The sequence below is a fragment of the Malurus melanocephalus genome, unplaced genomic scaffold (assembly GCF_030028575.1).
Source record: "Malurus melanocephalus ecotype Western Australia unplaced genomic scaffold, MMel_1.1 scaffold_1, whole genome shotgun sequence".
NCBI classification, from domain to species: Eukaryota; Metazoa; Chordata; class Aves; order Passeriformes; family Maluridae; genus Malurus; species Malurus melanocephalus.
In genome coordinates this window covers 8,071,864-8,091,400 of record NW_026623233.1, presented here as the reverse complement: position 1 = coordinate 8,091,400, position 19,537 = coordinate 8,071,864, and the positions used below count along the sequence as shown (strand labels likewise).

At 41.8% G+C, this 19,537-nt stretch overlaps 1 protein-coding gene across 8 annotated transcripts in view; it reads right to left on the bottom strand.

Moving 5' to 3' along the window:
- MCF2L (MCF.2 cell line derived transforming sequence like) overlaps window positions 1–16,828 on the bottom strand; it is a 150,434-nt gene extending 133,606 nt beyond the window's left edge. For 2 of the 8 annotated variants that reach the window (XM_057390510.1, XM_057390494.1), the window contains exons 1-2: window positions 6,462–6,605; window positions 6,107–6,308 (exon numbers count right to left, since the gene is read on the bottom strand). In XM_057390510.1, coding sequence (XP_057246493.1) covers window positions 6,107–6,308; window positions 6,462–6,470 — 211 coding nt within the window. In that variant the 5' untranslated portion in view covers window positions 6,471–6,605. Of the gene's footprint in view, window positions 1–6,106; window positions 6,377–6,461; window positions 6,606–7,324; window positions 7,388–16,674 lie in introns of those variants that run through there. The other 6 variants (XM_057390406.1, XM_057390503.1, XM_057390398.1 and 3 more) reach the window with 6 other exon arrangements.
- Between the last annotated feature and the right edge of the window lie 2,709 nt (window positions 16,829–19,537).

The following is a 19,537-nucleotide window of genomic DNA, read 5'->3' as shown; positions in this document are numbered from 1 at the left end:
GATGTATAAGCCACTGCAGCACATGGTGCTTGTGACACATCTCTGAAATATTTCTCAACAGAGTCCAAAGAACTTTGAAGAAAAAAATTAAAATGCTTTTGTGCCTTTAATAAAGGCTAAGAGCAATTTCAGTCAGGACCATTTCCTGAAAATGTTCTTTACAGCAAGCAGCAGCTGAACTGAAAATCCATCAAGTGCGGCACTTAATTACAGAGATACATAGATAGACAGATAGATGCACACATATACACACACCACACACTGAATTTTACTGCTGACATTATCAAACTACCTCTGCATAGCTCATTTTTATCTGGCAATGCCTTTTTACACTAATGAAGTCTTTCTGCTCTCACTTCTTGAACTGAACAAGAAGTTATTTTTATATATTCCACATCTGCTGTAATTCCCAGGAAATAAGGAATTAGAGTAAGATGTTTAATATTAATTTCATTTAAGAGGCTGGTTAACTTGTATAGCTTAGAAGTCTTAAGACGAAAATCCTGACAAGACTCCTACTGATTTTAATCAGACTGGATTTCACTACTCTATTACTCAAAGCAGCAACATGATGCAGAAGAGGTTTACCACGTAAAGGCTTTCTTTTCCACTTTGTTAGATAGATTACTCCAATTAGCTTTAACCGTGTCTCATTTTGAGAAGCAAAGCTCATAAGAATTTGCAAAATTCCCCTCAGTAGAAACTCAGTTTTAATCAAAAGCAGCTCCTTCAGCTAACACATAAAAACCCTGGCTCACAAACACGTGCTGAGACCAGTGCCAATCCTAGAGAAGCCAGCAGGGGAACGGGCTTGTGAAGACATTTATAAGCAAATCGCCTCCAACACTGGGAAATGCTAACACTGCACACAAAATATCTGCTGTGTCTTACTTGGACATGCACTTCACATCAATCAAAACACTAGTATCAAACAGAAAGCTTTACATGGATTTTCTTAAAAGCTCCACAGCAAAACACATCCAGTCTTTAAAGGCCAGCCCACTGACTCCAAGCAGATGAAGAAATGTGCACAGCAAAACAAATAACCTTTTCTGCAAAAAAATTATGTTGAGCCCAGATCTGTGTTCRTAAAGAAAACAAATCCCAGCTTCCCCCTCCTTGAGCATTGTGACAGATGCCACCAGGGACAACAATAGCTCCCAGCTACGTGCTGGACCGTGTATCCCTAAGTGGCTTGTGTATTATGGCTTAGAGACTCCTGCCCTAGTTGGATTGTATTTAAAGGTAAAAAAGGTCATGGGCTATTTAGCACCTGCAGGACAGGCTGAGGAGTCTGTAATGCCATCTTCATTCCACAGAAGACATACCATTGTTAATCAAGTGACGGTACACTGGTGTCACTCCCATGAAACAAAGCGGTTTTCTTGTAGCTGAACCTGGAATTCTAATAAAGAAGAAATCCCCAACTGCCTCACAAATTTTGGTCTTGACATTTTAATGTTTTTGTGTATACAAACAACCTCATTAAAAATGCTTAGTATGATATTCACAGCCTCATTTTTCACATATACCTTCTAGCTGTATTAATCTAGTTTACAAATTATCCCCTGAAAAGAAACTTTTCATCAAGTTGTTACTGGAAGCATGCTGTAATGAACACAACTTTGCCAGTTAAAATTAAAATTCTATTGAGACACTGAATCTGATAAGCTTCTTCGAGAATATAAAACAGCTCCAAGAATCAAGGAACTATCTAAACAGATGGCATAAACGAAAGACTTCTCCCTAAAAATGCAATGGCACTCTTCTCACTACCAATAAAAGCAGCTTCTAAGAGATAATTAAAAACTAAGAAACTGAAAGCTAAGATTTTTAAAGATTTTCTTTGTACACTACCAAGGAACAGAAAGGACTTGATCCAAACAGCCTTACCTATTGTGTTTCTGAAAAGTCACTTAATTTGAAACGGTATAATTATTACTACAATGAATACCTACAATGTTTCCCTTGTACATTACTTTTGAAATCTTGCATTTATTCAGTTCTGACTGGCAGAAGCAAAGGGCTGATATGTGTAACTGAAGTTACACTATGGGTTCTGAGTACAACTGATGTTACCCGAGGTACAAGTGTTTAAGTGACATGTTTTTTCCCCTCTTCTGATGCAGGCAATGAGTCATCCGTGGCCTTGATAATACAACCTGAGCATCCTGTTCCAGCGATGTCACAGATGTATATAGCCCACTTAAAGCTTATATAGCCCACTTAAAGCTGTCACCTTCAGTAATGCCATTGAGCAGTACATAAAACAGTGTTTATGTATGGAAAACAAGGCAATTTAACATTTTGAGACTATGCTGTGCACATTTGTTTCAAAGAGGATGAGTGTAGTAGATGAGCATTTCAAGTGCCTGTGAGTGCAACAGCCAATATTGTTTTGCAGCACTGTTACAAGCATTAGAATTGGCACATCACAGTCACTTCATTGTCTTTTCAGCTGCCCTGTAATTTCAGATGCAAAAATGCCAAAAATCAGCTCAAATCATAAAATGATACATGCTTCATAATTTGAAATAATTAAAAAATAATTTCATACTCATTAGGTATGTTATTTTAGGCAAGTTTAGACCAAGAAGACTTCAGACTTCAGTCAGGTGTCACCTGTATTCTCGGATTCCTCAAAACCTGGGCAGAGCCATGATAGTCTCTTACTTTTGTAAAACCTGTAGTACCCTCATGGCTATTTGCCACTACATCAGCAATTACAGTTCCCAAGATGTAACACTATCAAATCTCAAGACCAAGAAAGGTTTCCTCTGGTTCCCTACTGCATCATGGCAGGAGGCTAAAAAACCCTGCATGAAAAGATTATATTCCAAAGAGACCTGAACTGAACAGAGGGAAAAAAAAATCCAAACAAATAAAGAGAAGGTGTCAACTATTTGAAGGTGAAGAGCTCTAGAGAAAAAAAAAATTGTAGGTAAAGAGGCCTCCAAGCACATCACCCCTCAATGCCACACAGGCAGAACAACATACCAGGCACTGAGAAAATATAGAAATACTGGATTTTTAATTTCTTTATTATTATTATTTGTAAAGACTCGTGATTGTCTTCCATGCCTCTTTTCATTTCCAAGATCTTTCAATTTTTCAGCCTCTCCTGAAGATGAGAAAGGGAAGGCTGAATTACACACACCATTTGAATTGAGGCAAGAGAACACACAAGTTGGTCTGATGTTGTGATGTTTCCATCTCCCTTGTGCTCGCCTCAAGCTGAATTTTGCGTGCTGGTTCATCTATTGCTTTCAAGCTTGACTCTTAAAGCTTTCAAGAAGCAGTATCTTCTCTGTGGGTGTAAACTTACAGACATAATGAAGACCTGATCTTAATTATAACTTCTAGGGAGACACTGCAGTAAAAATATTGCTGCTAATATGGTATCAATAGCACAGCAGATGAGCTTCTGGGAAGGGAGAGGGAATTAACGCTTCACAATAGCAGCATATGGTTTAAATAAGAGCAGAAAGATGCTCTCTATCACACAGTATTATTAGTTGGCATGGAAGAGTAAGAACCCCAACATTTGCTTTCAGAAGTCAAAAACAGACAAGGGAGAAGACTACAACATTATCTTCCACAGCAGCATTTCTCCTTCTGCCTTTTCCCACCAGAAGACTATTAAGGATTAGCTTCACATAAGGCAATATGACTCCTTTCACCAACAGAAAAAAATACTTGCTTCCTTTCTTGAAAGAAATAATTGAATAAAGTATTAAAATTAGAGCAAAGCATCTTCTTATTCCACCATATACCCACCAAACAAATTACCCATTTTAAATGTGCACCACATTATGGCCACTATAGTTCTTCTCAGAGCAGGCTTATTTTAGCAGTACCTTGATAAAGTCAGAAATTAACACACAAGTTCCATGAATTAAGAGCAATGATTTCTTAAAAATCAAAACCAAACAAAATGTCCACAATGATTCATTCAGTCCTCAATACTATCAACAACAGTATTAATTATGGCACAGAAAAGCTTTCATACTTCATTTAGTTGTAAAGTTTATAAACTGTAGCAGAAAATTATCTGCCACCAAAGTTTCTCATGTAGTCTCTGCCTAGTTCTGGAAAAGCTCCTTTCCTACTCTACACGCTGTTGTCTTCAAGTCGAAAGAAAACAAAAATTCCTTTTTTTTTAAACTACATCCCACTTTTTCCAGGGATTAAGAGCATCATCAGGTGCTTTGCAGTTTCAGTGCAAATTTTAATGGCTTAAAATTTAGCAGTCAAGCCAGACATTGATTTTATCCTCAATGAAAAATCTGCTACTTCTCATGCCAGGAAACTTAGTCCAGAATGTTTTTCGCTAAACCTCATGTCCCTTTCACATACACTACAGTGATAGAAGGGCAGCAGCCCCAGCTAAAAGATGAAATTAGCATAGTCAAGTATGTGCAGGCTATTCTAGGCAGTCTCATTTCTACACCCAGCCCCTGGTCTGCCTTCCCTGCTTTGATTTCGATCCGTGCAGTTCACTAAGACTCCTTTGTAGATGAACCACTGAACCATTGATTCACTGACACTTCAGCAGAGAATGCGCATGCAACTTGGTCTGAACCCAACACAGCTCTCCCCTGAATTTCTGGTGAGGGGAATAGCAATTTCCCATCTGAAATCCTCCAGATGACACAAAACGTAACTATCTTTCCTCTGACATCCTAGTCCAGGCCTTCCTTCTCAGGGCTTGTTTTTTCTTCCACCACAGAAGCACAGTCCTCTCAGCCTGGCTTAAAGCGCTGAGGTGGAATCAAGTAAAYCCAGCTCACCTCTCACCCCTCACAGTGGGTTGTTTCACTAGAGATTTCATTAAGAACAAGCTAGAGACTACACCATCTCTTTAAACAGTCTGTTTAACAATCGCCTCAATTAGTTCTAAATCCTCTCTGCAGGAATCAAGTTCACATTTTCTTGCTATTATTCTAATAGTTATGGACTACAAGAAAACTGAAACAAGCAGATAGCCATCCATAACTAACAAATATCTCCACTAGAAAGTCAAAATACTTGTGATTTCCCTTTAGTTTCCTCTTGTAGTCTAGATACACACTCCTTACTTCCACAGAAATCACATTTGACCAGCCCTGACATCATCCTCCAGAATTACTGCAGGGTATTTTTGCATCTTTCCTTCTTGCCTTCAAAAGAAATCTCATTGTGGCTGAGACATCACTGGTACATAAACAAAATGATTAGAGTAATCACTACTTCCTGTTAAGTCAGAAGAATGTGAATCATTCTGTAGTAGCACCAACATCAGTAGCTCACTCCAGCTGAAAGAATGAGCTTTTTTTCTTTTAGGACAAAGCAGTCATATCCTGTTTTATAATTGTGTATTTAATGCAAAACTGTATTTTAGTGAATTCCACCATTCCAGTTTTGGATCATCTTTCTGGCTTAGAGAGGCTTGCATAAATATGTGCAGGTATTTTTTAATTACCTAGGCTTTAAAGGAGGCTTTTTAAAAACATATTTCCAAAATGGAATGAAGATGTGTTAATAAATACCATCAGATGCAACTGCTAATCAAATTATAAAATTACAGTCCACCTGCACTAGCACCAAGGCAAAGGTTCCATTCATATATGAACTATGAGACAACTTCCTGCATATATTCACTCTCTTGGGTAAATATAAGATGGTACAGTAAAAAAACTAAAAGTATTCTTAGTCCTAGTAACTACAAACTAGCACTCAATGCAGTTTTCTGCTTATGGTCCATAGCAACAAAATTAATGTGATATTTCTCAAAGCTATGATTTTAAACTATAGGAAGATAGGTCAGGTTTCTTTGGGATGGTTATTTTTTGCTAAATGATTCATTTAGGGAATTATTTTAATTTCTTATAACAAGCATCAGTCCTCCTGAGCACAGTTTCACTGACTGCTATTAAACATTTGTTTTCATGGTGACATCAGCCCCCTCCAAGTGAATACTCAGCTATTCCTTTTCTCAGGCTCCCTGCCCTACTCTCATTGTTAGTGATGTGATAATATTTCTAAAATTCTTGAAGCCGTCAATCCACTTCTTAACACAGTTTGGTAGCCAGCTGGACAATTCCCAAATATGCTGTATTTTTCTCACCTGCTGTGATTTCTGTCACCTCCTGCTTATCTTGCACAAGCTGCATGGTATCTGACACCACAACCTGGTGATTGGTATCTTCTTCTTCTTCTTTCTCTTCATTAGGCTGGTTGGCTGTTGCAAAACAGTTGCAGCTTCCAGTTTCTTTGCACAGGATCAGGGTACGATACCAGTCAGACATGAAAACTCTGTGAGCTGATTTCTGAAATATAAAAACAAACAGAAAATCATTTTCTACAAAACGTAAGGGAAAAAACCTAGCTACTTGAAAGAAAAGGATCAAATGTTAAGGATGACAATTATATGCAGATTATCATATCTCTGATTTAATCAGAAGAACAAATACACAGTTTACAATAGCCATTCATGGTGTAGTGCCCAAAGTAAAAAGTTTGAGTTCCCTGTAGTTTCTCAAAATGCTTATATCATAGGTCAGGAAGCTAATATTAAAAAAAGAAAAGGAAAAAAAGGATACAAATATCAAAGTAAATCTGATCTGCATAAAGGCAGAAAAAAATCAATATCACTCTGCATTTTCAGCAGAACGAGTTAATATTTATCTTAAAAGCACCTCCTAAAACCAAGTTTAACTAGGTGAAAGAACACACCAGAAAATAGGCTGTCAAAAAAGTGAAAGAATAAAATAATGATAAAAGAGAACAAGATATCATGATTGTCATTATATGGAGGCTGAAATTACAGTTCAAAGTTTTCAAAAAGAAATTAACTGAAGGAAAACTTGACACTTGAAATTTGGCAGGAAGAGGAGGTGCTTTGGTTTCTGACCCAGAGCCCAGGTCCTTCAGCTCTGCCCTCTTCTTGAGCAGAAGGAAGGAGCAACAGTTCCCTTAGCCTAGGAGCCAGAAATTCCCAAGCTAAATACACCTATTTGCAGTGAGAGAAGAAGCACATCCTTAAACACCTGCAAGCTTCTCAGTTTATGCCACAGAATTACAAGGGGATTTGTTTAACATAAACAAAAATCACCCTCTTCTTGAAATAACAACTAAAACAGCATTAATTGTGAAACATTTAATTCACATAAGGAAACACCTTGATCTTTCCAAATACTTGATAGCTTTTAAAAGGTATTTGGGAATTCTGCAAAGTTGAATCATTGAATAGTTTGGATTGGAAGGGACTTTTAAAAGTCAACAAGTCCAATCCTTCTGCAATGAGCAACTCAGTCAGGTTGCTCAGAAACCAGTCCARCCTGACCTTGAATGTTTCCAGGGATGGGGCATCTACCACTTCTCTAGGCAAACTGTTCCAGTGTCTCACTGCTCCACTGTAAAAAAAAAACAACAAAAAAACAAAAAACAAACCAACAAAACAAAAAGCCCCACCTTTCTTACACCTAATCTAAAAATCAATCCTTCATCAGTTTAAAAATATTACTCCTTGTTCTATTTCCACATTCTCTTGCAGAAAGTCCATCTCCAGATTTCCCACAGGCTCCCTTAGGTACTGGAAGGTGCTGTAGGGTCTCCCTGGAGCCTTCTCTACTCCATACTGAACAACCCCAACCATCTCAGCCTGTCCTCACAGGAGATGTGCTCCAGCCCTGTGACCATCTCCATGGCCCTCCTCTGGACTCACTTCAACACGTCCACATGTTCCTTATGTTGGGGACCCCAGAGCTGATGTAGCTCTCCAGGTGGGGTCTCACCACAGAGAAAGGCAGAATTCCCTCCCTGAGCCTGCTGCCCACACAGCTTTTGATGTGGCTGGGGATTCAGTTGGCTCTCTGGGCAGCAAGAGCACATGGCTGGATTGTGTGCAGCAGCACCTGGACACTGTGTCATCCACAAGCACCCCCAAGTCCTTCTCAACAGGGGCTGCTCTCGAGCTGTTCATTCCCCAGCCCAGGCTGACACCAGTGGTTGCCCGCCCTCAGGTGCAGACTTTGCCTCTGTCATTGCTAAACCACATGAGATTCCCAGGGTTCCATTCCTTGAGCTTGTCCAGGTCCCTCAGGATGGCATCCAGTCCTTCAGATGAGTCAACAGCACCACTCAGCTTGGAGTCACCTGCAAACTCACAGTGGGGGCACTTGACCCCTTTGTCTTTGTCATTAGTGAAGATAATAAATGGCCCTGGTACAGGCCCCTGGACCCCTGAGGGACACCACTTGTCACTAAGGTCCATCAGGACTCTGAGTCACTCACACCACCCTCTGTACATGACTATCCAACCAATTCCTCATCCACTGAACAGTCCACCATTAAATCCATCCCTCTCCAGTTTAGAGAGATGAATGTTGTGGGCACCATGTCAGAGGATTTACAGAAGTCCAGATAACTGACAACTGTAACCCTTCCCTTGTTGTGGGGAACACCAGCCTTTCACTTGATGGCCATCAGGTTGGTCAGTCAGGACCTGCCCTTGGTGAAGTCATACTGGCTGTCCCTAATCCCCTCCCTGTCCTCAATGTTCCTTAGCACAGCTTCCAGGAGGATCTGTTCCATGATCTTCCCAGGCACAGAGGTGAGGCTGACAKGTCTGCAGTTCCCAGCTCCTTTCCACACATTTTAAAGATGGGAACAATATCTTCCTTTTTCCAGTCACCTGGGACTTCACCTGACTGTCRTGACTTTTCAAATCATGGAGTGTAGCTTGCCAACATCAGCCATCCCTCAGACCTCTGGGATGCATCTCATCAGCTCCCATATGTCCGAGTTCCTTCRGTGGTCACAAACCTGATCTTCCCTRCAGTGGGAGGGACTCTGCTGCCCTGGTCCCCATCTTGCAGTCCACCTGCTCCAGAGGTGTGGGAAGAGAGGCTGTCAGTGAAGCCTGAGCCCCTYAGCCTTCTCCTCATCCACTGTTACCAGCTTGCCAGCCTTGCTTATCGGCAGGGCTACACTTTCTTTGACTTTCCTCTCTTGGCTGATATACCAGTAGAATCCTTCTCCTTACTTTTTGCATCCCTTGGCAACTTCCGCTCCAATTTCACCTTGGCCTCCCTCATCACAACCCTACAACTGGACCAYATCCCCATATTCTTCCCAACGATACTTGTCCTTGCTTCCCACGTACTCTTCAGCAAAATACACCACATGAGTTTGCTCCCACTCTCCACCAGAAGGCATCTAGGCAAGAAAAACAATGATCCAAATCTCTCAGCACAAGGGACCTGACAGGCTTTTCCAAGTCTRTCTGGAAAACACTACCTCCCCAGGCAAATTTAATGTTTTTTAGATAAGAAGCAGATGCACTTAATTTGTTAATTTGTCCTGCAAGCATCAAAATTCAAGTGTTTCTAGTGTATCTGTTTCTAGCTGCTGATTAAATTGAGCAAAAACATCACTCCAGACCATGAATATTAACTGTAAGTCTGGATCCTCTATATTACATTTAAAGGCATCCCTTTTATAGACTTGAACAAAGTCAACTCCATTTAAAAAGCCTTCATAATATAAGAGAGTTATCTGTTTAAAAAGAGGCAAAAAAAAGACACATTACTTAGCACCAGATCCCTCAGGAATCACCTATGAAGAATAAAGTACTCTCTCTGGCACTTACTGCACTACTTCAACAGGAGAAGATTTCCAGATAAAACACTCTTCAAGTATTACAGCAAGGTGCATCTTCTCTCCAGTTTAAAGAGAGCAATTTCATTTTTATTTCAGCCAACATACTGCCATTTCCTCAGTTCTCACTGCCTATTTCCAGGCTTTGTCAGAGGATGGTAATGGATTTAAAAACAAATTTCTCAACTCTTTCTACAGCTGCTGAACTGGACAGGTTCATTGCACACATCYTCCTTGTCACACAGAGTGGCCAACRCTTCCAGCTGTACTAATGCACATTTTGCTTGTAAATAATGTATGTAGCAAAAAGGACACAGTTTTAAGCTGCTTCTGCCTCTAAAACTCTGGCATGTCATGGGCAACCACAGGCACAAGTGTGCACAYGCAGGTACCTAAACAGCACAGGGCACTGTGCACTTCACAGCAATTAAATTTTTTTTAAATTCTGTGGGAGCAGGGGGAATTCTTTCAATTACCCTTACATCGGAGACATAAAATAGATTTTGCTTCTTAAGGCCACTTAGCAAAGTTTAAAGTTCTGCAGTCCAAACTTTTTACCCAAGAATTGGGGCAGAGATGGGGAAGCCTTCTCTGCAGGAAAAAGAATCCCAGAAACTTCCAGCAGATTTTTCTCCCTGTGCAAGGTGAACTGAAAAGCAGCTGGATCCATGCATMAGGAATCAACAAATTATTCTAGGARTARTTTMATTAATTTATKGCCTGTCTTTACAGAATGGAAACTCCTGAAGATTAGCAGAAATAATTATATACAAACATACAGTTAATTTATGACCTTAATCCTTAATTATTTTCTGATCCACTGATCACCTCTAATTTTAAGAGCAGTAATGTGAACTTAGATTTTAAACCAACACAGTAGGAAGTAAAGAAGTTGCTTCTGGGGACCAAGAAGTTGGGGAAGAAAATACAAGAGGGCTGAGAGTCACTGTATGTGTGTGTCACMTTTCCATGAAGAGAGACAGCTCACACAGACATTCATAAACTACTTGACCAAGACTGCCTATAAAAAGGAGAAYATTAAAAAGAGAGAGARAAAAAAACCTCAAACYCCAACTTTTTCCTTTGGTTTATGAGCTAATACAAGATGTTCCAAATGGTCAAAGTATCCCTGATGGATGTATCCCCACTTGTSTCACTGCAGTAATAAGCTACCTGTGTCTGCAGTTTCTCATTATTTCAGACCATCCAAAGATAAATTCATACCCTCAGCCAACATAAAACAAGGCTGATACACCAATAAAAAAGCCCAAGACTGAAATCTCCTTTTGACATTTACAGGTCTAAACAACTCCTGAACCTCAGTTTCATGTGCTAGAACAAATACTGCTTGAGAGTCTGAGTTTCTCTGTTTGCCTTAAACTAGATTGCAGATGTCAAAGTTGGTGAAATACCCAAAGAAAAGCAGGGGTAGAATTTAGATTCGTTTGTTAGGACATAAAGGCCCTGAAAGACTTCACTGCAGCCAGGTCCTCTCTACCTGTGAGCCCAAGGGCTATACTTAAGTAATAATATTCTKAATATCCTTAATTCTTAACTCCACATTACCCCTCAAATAAGGCACAAATACTTCCTGAAACATTGCTYGTAAAATTCAGGCATAAGAGCAGTTTTTGAAACTAGGAGTCCTATTTCAATCACTCTGCACACAAAYTTCACTGAATTTACTCCACTTTGCCATCCAAAATCCCCCTTTCTTTCAAGAATAACATTGCAAAGGCAATAGTTAATTATTATCTTCAAATGTAACCACATTATGTAAGGCACACAGCTATCTCAGAAACTTAAATCCACGTTCTGCAGCCACTTCATCGAGGCAGTTAAACCCAATTCCCAGGGTCTCCATCACCCTGAATCCACACACTGCTATTGGGTCACTGCTGCGGCCACGATGCAATTTCTTCAGCCCTATCCCTGGTCACTTAGGCAGGGCATTACTTCTAGCTAGGTGTAACACAAACATTTAAATATATCTCACTTCTGAGACCATTTGTCCAGTATTTTCAGACTGTCCTGTAAATTACCTCCCTCAGCCTTTAATCACTGCAGCATTTTACCACGCTTTCATCACTGTTCCATTGAACTCACTGAGAAATAAAATGTATTTGTGTGGGGAAAWCTGCTCCTAATTTAGCACCTACTAAGATCACACACCCTTATTTTCCATATACACGAGGAGAGTTTATTCCAATGCCCTTAAAAAAACCCCTGCTCCATATCCAGACAGGATTGGAGGCTTAAACTTGGGAATTCACCAAGCTCAGTAACGCCCACACAACAGTGTGGGGAGTCCAGATGATGAAGTGAGAGCTCATCATTTATCTCTGCAGGAGAATTGGGCTGAACTGGATACCAACATCTGTATAGTAGTATTTCTTTATTTTAGAATGGATTAAAATACACTGAATGGTATTTAAACCTATCACTATTGTTCTTATTTCAGGTGCATGTATCTAGTCTGCAGCGTTCTTCCCAACTTTCATGCTTTGCAATGCTGGCCAGCCATTCTTCCCATTGCCCAGTGCAAGGAGAAAGTGCAAAATACATCAGACACAAATTATAGCCCAGGTTCCTCTCGTCCAAGACCAGACGAGTTAAGAATCCCCTTGAGTCACAGGACTTTAGCATTTCCTGGAGTGAAAGAGAAGTGGATCCTTCGAGGCTCATCAGCCCCTTACTGCAACTCCAGAGAGTCCAAGGCAGCTGCAGATGAACCGGAGTTTGTACAATTAAAAGTCTCACTTTTGTATACATTGCCAACAGAGTGYCACAGAGAATGAGTCGCATAATAAAAACACTAACACATTTTAGGATTTCAGTAAAGGCCATTAAATAACTCAAGTTCTGCCTATGGAGGTATTGTATTTCTATCTTGCCCTTCTCCCSCAGTCCTTTCACATTTTGTTCAGAGAGATGAAGAGGAAAAATCAGCAGCAACAAAGACCCATTCTCATCTCTCTCTAGGGCATGTAGAACACCCTCACACATTTTAAGTCAAAACCAATTTAAAGAGTAAATTCTTTCTCATTTGGAGTTGTACTGTGATCAACATTTAACTTAAATACTAAGTAGCTCTTCAAGATAAAGTGTCTCATTTTTTATTTAAAAGCCTTTCACAAAGCATTAAAAATCATCAGCAGTCTTATGTAGAAAGTACTAATTTCAAAGAAAATGCAAGACTATGAAGCAAGAGCTAAACTGAGGCCTCTTCAAAGGAAAAAAAAAATCAAATATGTTTCATAAAAGAAATGGTTTCTTATTTATTCAACTTTCCATCCTATAGGTAGCCACTTCTTCTTCAAGGAACGCTTTCAAGTTTAAATGAAGACACTCAGCTGCCTGCCTTCCCCCTTTTGGGGCAGACAGACAAAAAAAGTTTATCTTTTGCTCGTTAACTCAGAATTATGCATTCTATTTTAAGATTTCTAACAAAAAGACTAAAAAGATAAACCTAAGACGACAGCACATAGCTAGATTCCCAAGACTTGAGCAACCTTCCCTACTGCCTGCCTACAACCACTCTGCACACAGCTGCAGGAAGGGCTTCAAAGTACTTGGCCAAATTCTCATCCTTTTCTGAGTTACAGGTCCTGTGCAGACCAARCTGCCCACAGACCATCAGAGCAGAGCACGAGGACAAGGGAACAACAGCTTTATGCAGGAATGAAATAAGGTGTGGACAAAGCCAGAAGTTCCTCTTTCTCCTGCACTGGCTGTAAGCATCCTCACCTGAGCTGCATCTCATCTCCTCCAGAAACCTGGGCCTTACACATGCTTTGCTTCCCCTTTGCACCCAACCACAGGAAAAAACAGGGGCATTCAACTTTTATACAGCATGGAATTTGAAATGTGGCTTGTGTGTTCTGCACAAGATCTTCCATATTTTGAGTGAATACAACCAGACGAAAGTCAGAGTCTGAGGAGTGTTAATGTAAATGTGAGAAAACCACCATATTATAGAATTCCAGTTGCCTAGAGATCATTATTAGCAAAAGCACATTTTCTTAGTCTTTAAAACTCCCACCAAACCACCCACAATCCTGAAAACCGAGCTTTTGGAATTAGATACCTAAACTTCTCCGTCTGCCCCCTCATGCTGCCCCCACACCAGCTTTCATTCCCACTCATTTCTCTTTCCATCCATGAGACGTCAAATAAAATATTGACCTGAGTGTGGTGTCCTCTAAAGCAGCATGGAGAGCAGCTTATACCTCTCTAGAAAGGTTCACCGTATCTATTTTCACTCAGATCACATTTCAGAGATTTTTCCCAAGACCCCAGCAAATGATAAGCCAGGTTTCATTTTTAGATTAACCTGAAACACAATAGAAGCTGATAGTGCCATGCAGTGCTCTGTGAAGAACGAGGTGGGTTTGTACTTGACCCCTTCTTTCAAGGGGCTGATAAATCTCCCCTTGTTCAATTGTTGTCATGATAAACCCAAACTCTCGTCTCACCAAGGCATTATTCTGTGCACAAAGCTGTGACAAACAAAAGATGCTGCCCACCAGGAWGAGAACACCACACAAATACTATTTGTTTAACTCAGAGGTACCTGTGGCCAAGCATGCAAATCCCAACTCCTCGATTAATTCAGTTGAAAGAAGAAAAGCATATGCTGCTTTCTTAAGGTCACTGAGYACATGGCATGTTCTGGTTTTTAATTTATCACAAGAACAAGCATCATAATATTAGCAGTTTCTCTTGAAATCAGAACTTGGAACATCTAAGAGCTTTGTCYGCAGAAAGCTCCAAGGAGAGTGCCTTTTTCAGTGACCGTAAAACAGGAGTACGTGCTTTGCTCAGCTTAGAGGACACAGGTCTCTGAGAGATCACTTGGGTCACTTCATACCACCGACTTGCTGACAAACATATAATAGGTGTCCAGTTTCAAAGGGCTCATAGAACCTCTACTCCACATGTCCCTTCTCCTCCTCCTCCCCTTCACCCTGGACCCCAGCTTATGGCAGATCAAAAGCATTTTGCAAAAACTCACTAAAAAATCCCTCAAGACTCACAGCTTCAGCATTTAGTCTTTTACCATCTCACACATGAAGGGAAAAAAGGGATGGCTGATATTTCCTAAGGCTTGAGAAACCTTCCCTAACTACCTGTCTACAGAGCTGGACAGCACTGCCAATGTCCTGTGTCTGCCGAATTTGTTGAACATAAGTGCAAGGTAAAGGTAATGCTTTAGGAAAGAAGAGGCAAGTTCTCTTCWGATCTACGTGGATTTAATTTCCTGTTAAGTAACCAGGATGAATACTTCCTAATGAAGTTGTTATGGATTTATCCAACAGTGTAATTTTGTTAGAAACAGCAACTGACAACTTTAATTGAGAAAGAAGCATTGCATTCAAAGTTTCAAGCAGATGTATGTYTTAAGACAATTAAATCTGGTAGCTATTTGAAGCTCCCACAATGCCTCAACAGTGCACACAGGTGGCTGCCTTCAAGACTGATTTTATAGACCTCCACTATTAAAAAAAATAACAACCAGCCTCTCCATGCAACTTCTGTAATTACTTTTGTATATCCAGTCCCAAACCAGTGAAGCATATCACTTCTGGAAGCCATCTGAAACACAAGAATTGCAAAGTTCAACAGAAAAAAAAAAAATCACACGCATGTGACCCAGACCTCCCTACAGAAGGGATAAGAATGGATAAGAGGGTTGTGTGGCAGCAGCCAAGCCCAAAGCATGAGAAAGGACATGCAACATCAAGCACAAAAAAAATGCTCAATTTTCTACCCGACCACTGTGCCTTTATTAAACGTGYGCTTTAGCACCTTCTTGAATTAGGGTCCACATCAAATCTTTTTACTCTCCCCTACTACTAAAATGATAAGATGCTTACTTTTGTTCAGAATAGTATTATTTCTCTTTCAACCAAAGAGAAATAGTACAAACCAAATTTTCCCAGGCAAGTACCTTTAAAAAACACAGACCCTGCTACTGAACATTCATTTGACTGTGCTACTCCCCGAGCCAGAAAAGCTCTGTATGTGTTAATAAACTCCAAAAAGCACTCATGATTATCATAAAAAGGCAACCWACAGAAGATCTTTTAGAAAACAAATTTAGCTTCTATTTATTTTCTTTCTGAGTTTTCCTTTCTCTGCTATTCATATTTTCAGTCATTCTGAAATCACTAAATCAAAGTGGCTATGTGAAGGAAATAAAGGGCTTGCAAGAGCAAATAGGCAGTAACCATTGCCAAGTCTAACGAGATAAAGTTTTAAATTCCTTTTCAAGGCTTTTGGCTAAAAATAATCTTTAAATAAACCTTTATTTCTTGTTTTTAGATTACAAACACTTAAGTCTCCTTCCTTTTGTAGATACAAAAAGAAACAGGAAAAAAACCCCAAAACAACAAAACCACCAACGAATCTACAAACACAGCTGGCACATTTATTTTAATAGTCCAGCCCTAGAGAAATACAAAAGGTAAATGAACACCACAAGGGGCAGAAACATAYTCTTTTATAGTCGCTGTGACTAACCACTGCAGGTAACACCAGCCAACAACACCCCACATTTACAACACCTTCTTCCTACCAAAGGACCGCTTTGTTTCTCCAATTCGGGGATGCAATTCGGGGAAACAACCCCAAGTGGACAAGCCCTGCTCCCACCACAGCAGGGCAGGGGCAGTCCCGGCCACCCGCACRCCCCCAGGAGGAGAGGGCATCCCGTGCTGAGCGCCCCGTTTTTATCTGTCCGCTCGTTTTCAGGCAGGTTACCGTGCCTGCCTTTGTTTCCTTCCCCCAGCCCGGACCTATCGCCGCCGACACGGAGGGGTCAAAGCAGAGCAGAGCAGAGAGGAAGGAAGAGGCACGCCGCCCGGCAGAGGCGCGGGGAGAGCGGTGCGGCCCCGACACGCGTGGCCGTGACCCGGTGGCGCGGCCCCCTCGCTCTGCTCCGCTCCGCTCCTGCCGGGCTGCCCGCGGGGCCGGGGCGCTCCCGAGCCGCCCGGAGCGGCGCTGCCCGGCCCAGGAGCCGCCCGCCTCACTCACCTCGGCGCCCTGCCCGCAGGACCAGGTGGCCGCCGGCGCTCAGCAGCTCTCCCGGGCGAGTGGGGCAGCGCCTCCCGCCGGGGCCCGCGGCATGGAGGGGAGGGAGGGAAGGAAAGCGGGATGGGATGGGATGCAGTGCGGGGGAGGCGCCSCGGGGCCCCGCCCGCGGGCGGGKAGGCGGTKKAGAGGGGCTGCCTTCTGTCGGGGCTGCCTTTTGTCCGGGCTCCGCTCCTGGCTGTGCTCCGGGCACCGCTGTCCCCCGCGCCGGCGGGAGCGGCCCTTTGTGTGGCGGGGCTGTGAGGGAAGGGAGCGCCGCGCTCGGCCCCGCCCCGGGCGCGCTCACCCCGAGCACCTGTGAGCGATGGGCARGCACCGCCGCCTCCTCGCCGCGGGCTGCAAAGGACAGGTGCTTCCCGGGCACCGAGGGGTGGTGGAGTGAGGGGTTTGTSTGCCTTCTTTAGTGAAAAGGGGTTATTTTCAGGAAAGCTGTTGCTACCTGTTGGAGTATCGTCTCATCCTTTGGGGAGCTGGGGCGCTGAAGGTCATGGTTTAGTGGAAGTGCTGGGTCAGTGGGTGGACTGGATGATCTTGGAGATCGTTTCCAAGCTAAAAAATTCCATGGTTCTGTAATAGCAGAGAGATACAGCGTGTGCCACGTGAAGTTTTGAAGCCTCAACTCTGACATTTCCTGGTGCTTCACTGTTTGGCTGCCAGCGTTTAGTTTTGCCTTTGTTGGAATATGTATATGAAGGTAACAGAAACTTTTGTGTTTACATCTTGGTGAGACAATTGAAGTGGATTTGTTCTCCCATTATAAAAAGAAAAAAAAACCAAAACAACAAGCCAACCCACAATACATATTTGCTTTTTAAATTCAGGTATCCCCAAACAATGAAACCTTTGCTTTTAAGCAAAACAATGCACAGCATGTGCTTTTGTATGCTGCATGTATAAACAGGTGAAGAATGGGTGCTGCAGAGAAGACACGTGTTTCATGGGAAGCACCCAAAGTGTGTCCCGAACTGACCACACAGMTTTTCCCACTCCCTTTTCCTCTCAGGCAGTCAGCAGTCTTTGGTGCTGCTCTCTACATCCTTGCTACAAGAGTGGTGTTTTTATGTTCATGCTAACTCAACTGCAAGTTTCAGATGCTAAATTTTTCAGGAAAAATATTCCAGAACTGAGGACAAAGGGGGGGCTACCACATATTTAATGTATTTCCTAATTTTTAAATTTCTGGTTTTCAGAAATAGATCAGATGACAGAGATATGCCTTGTACACTTGTCTTCTTAATAACCTGAAATGCTCTTTCTTAAAGCCCAGTGACCCAGGGTAGTGTCAGGGAATAGCTTACAGAAACAAGGTTTTGGTATCTAGCAGCCTCTTAGGGCAGCTTAACCCAAAATGTGGGTCAAACTGAACCTGAGATGCAAGTAGGTAACCAAGTCACCTCTGCAGCAGCTGTGGTCTGTTCCCTGTGAGATGCCCTGTGGTCCAGTATGTCACGGAAAAGAGTGACCCTGTGACCACTGCAAAACAGGACTGCAGAGACAAAGTGCAGATTCCAATAGGTCACTNTTTTTTTTTTCCAGTACCTCATAAGGACATTTTCAGTGTTGGTTGAAAAGATCTAGTTGGCTGTCCAGGGAAAAGGGCCAATTAATGATAACATGAAAGAGCAGAGGGAATGCCTTAATTTGGAGTTACCGTCAAAAATGGCTTTGAAGGGAGTCTCTGAAGCACAAGGGAGGCAGCAATCAAACATACCATTTAGATTTCAGTTCTRTTTTGTGTTGCAGGCATTTTTTGATCTCTGTATCTATTGCTACCCCTACAGCAGTAAACTGAATGAGACTAGGATTCAGGAGTGAAGCACAGCATTGGTTATCGTCTGTACTGTCCCCAGGGTGGAGGTGTCCCCAGCGTGGCTGTGTCCTAGCAAAACAGCAGTCCCTGAGGCAGCTCCCAGCACAGCTCAAGGGTGGGTGTGTGCCGGGGGCCATTCCCAGCAGACTGTCTGCGTGCGACTGACCTATTTCAGGAGATCAGAGTTTAGTTGTGCGTATGAAAGCCACGTTGTGCCAGCTGGTTCCTGTGCCAAAGGACAGTTCCTGACCTGCTTTATTTGCTAGTAGAAACATGAGGGTTTTGACTTCTGTGATCCCTGCTGTGTTCTGTGTCAAACCAGAACCTTAGGCACTGTCTGGAGTCAAGCAGTGMGAAGTCAGACTGAAGATCTGAGCATGTGATTGATCGAGCAGGATTTCTGTAGAAATCTTTGCTCAAAGGAAGATACAGTTGCATTGGCTAGTAGTATCAGTTTATGGAAGAAATTGGTCTTACAATGAATAGACTTTTATTGTGAATAGACTCAGAAATTTTATTTCTTCTACATTAAGTAAAATATATTCATTAACACAACATTGGCTTTTAAAAGAATGCTATACTCCACGGAAAATATTTTTGTTTTGACTAATGCTGAGAAGCTGGGGTGAATTTCAGCAGGAAGCAGTTAAGTTTCAAGCAGATTTTAAGAACAGATGGCATTTAGGAAGTCTGAAGAAATTAATAAAGAAAGTAAGTCACTAGAGCAAATGCGTGCTTTCACCTTGTARCAGCTGAAGGTAAAAGTGGGTTGGTAAGAGGCTGAATTATCTTAAAATATCTGTCCTAAATATGAGGAGCAGGGTGGGATTCCTAGGAATTGTAAGGCAGTGAAGGATTATGGCTCTAGCAAAAGTCGTACCAYGGAGCACCTCTTTCACACACATGTACGTGGTATTTCTGGTGCTGTGCGAAAATGCTATAAATTAATATGGGGCTAGTTTTGATGACTCTTTTTAACTTTTCCACTCAAATGAA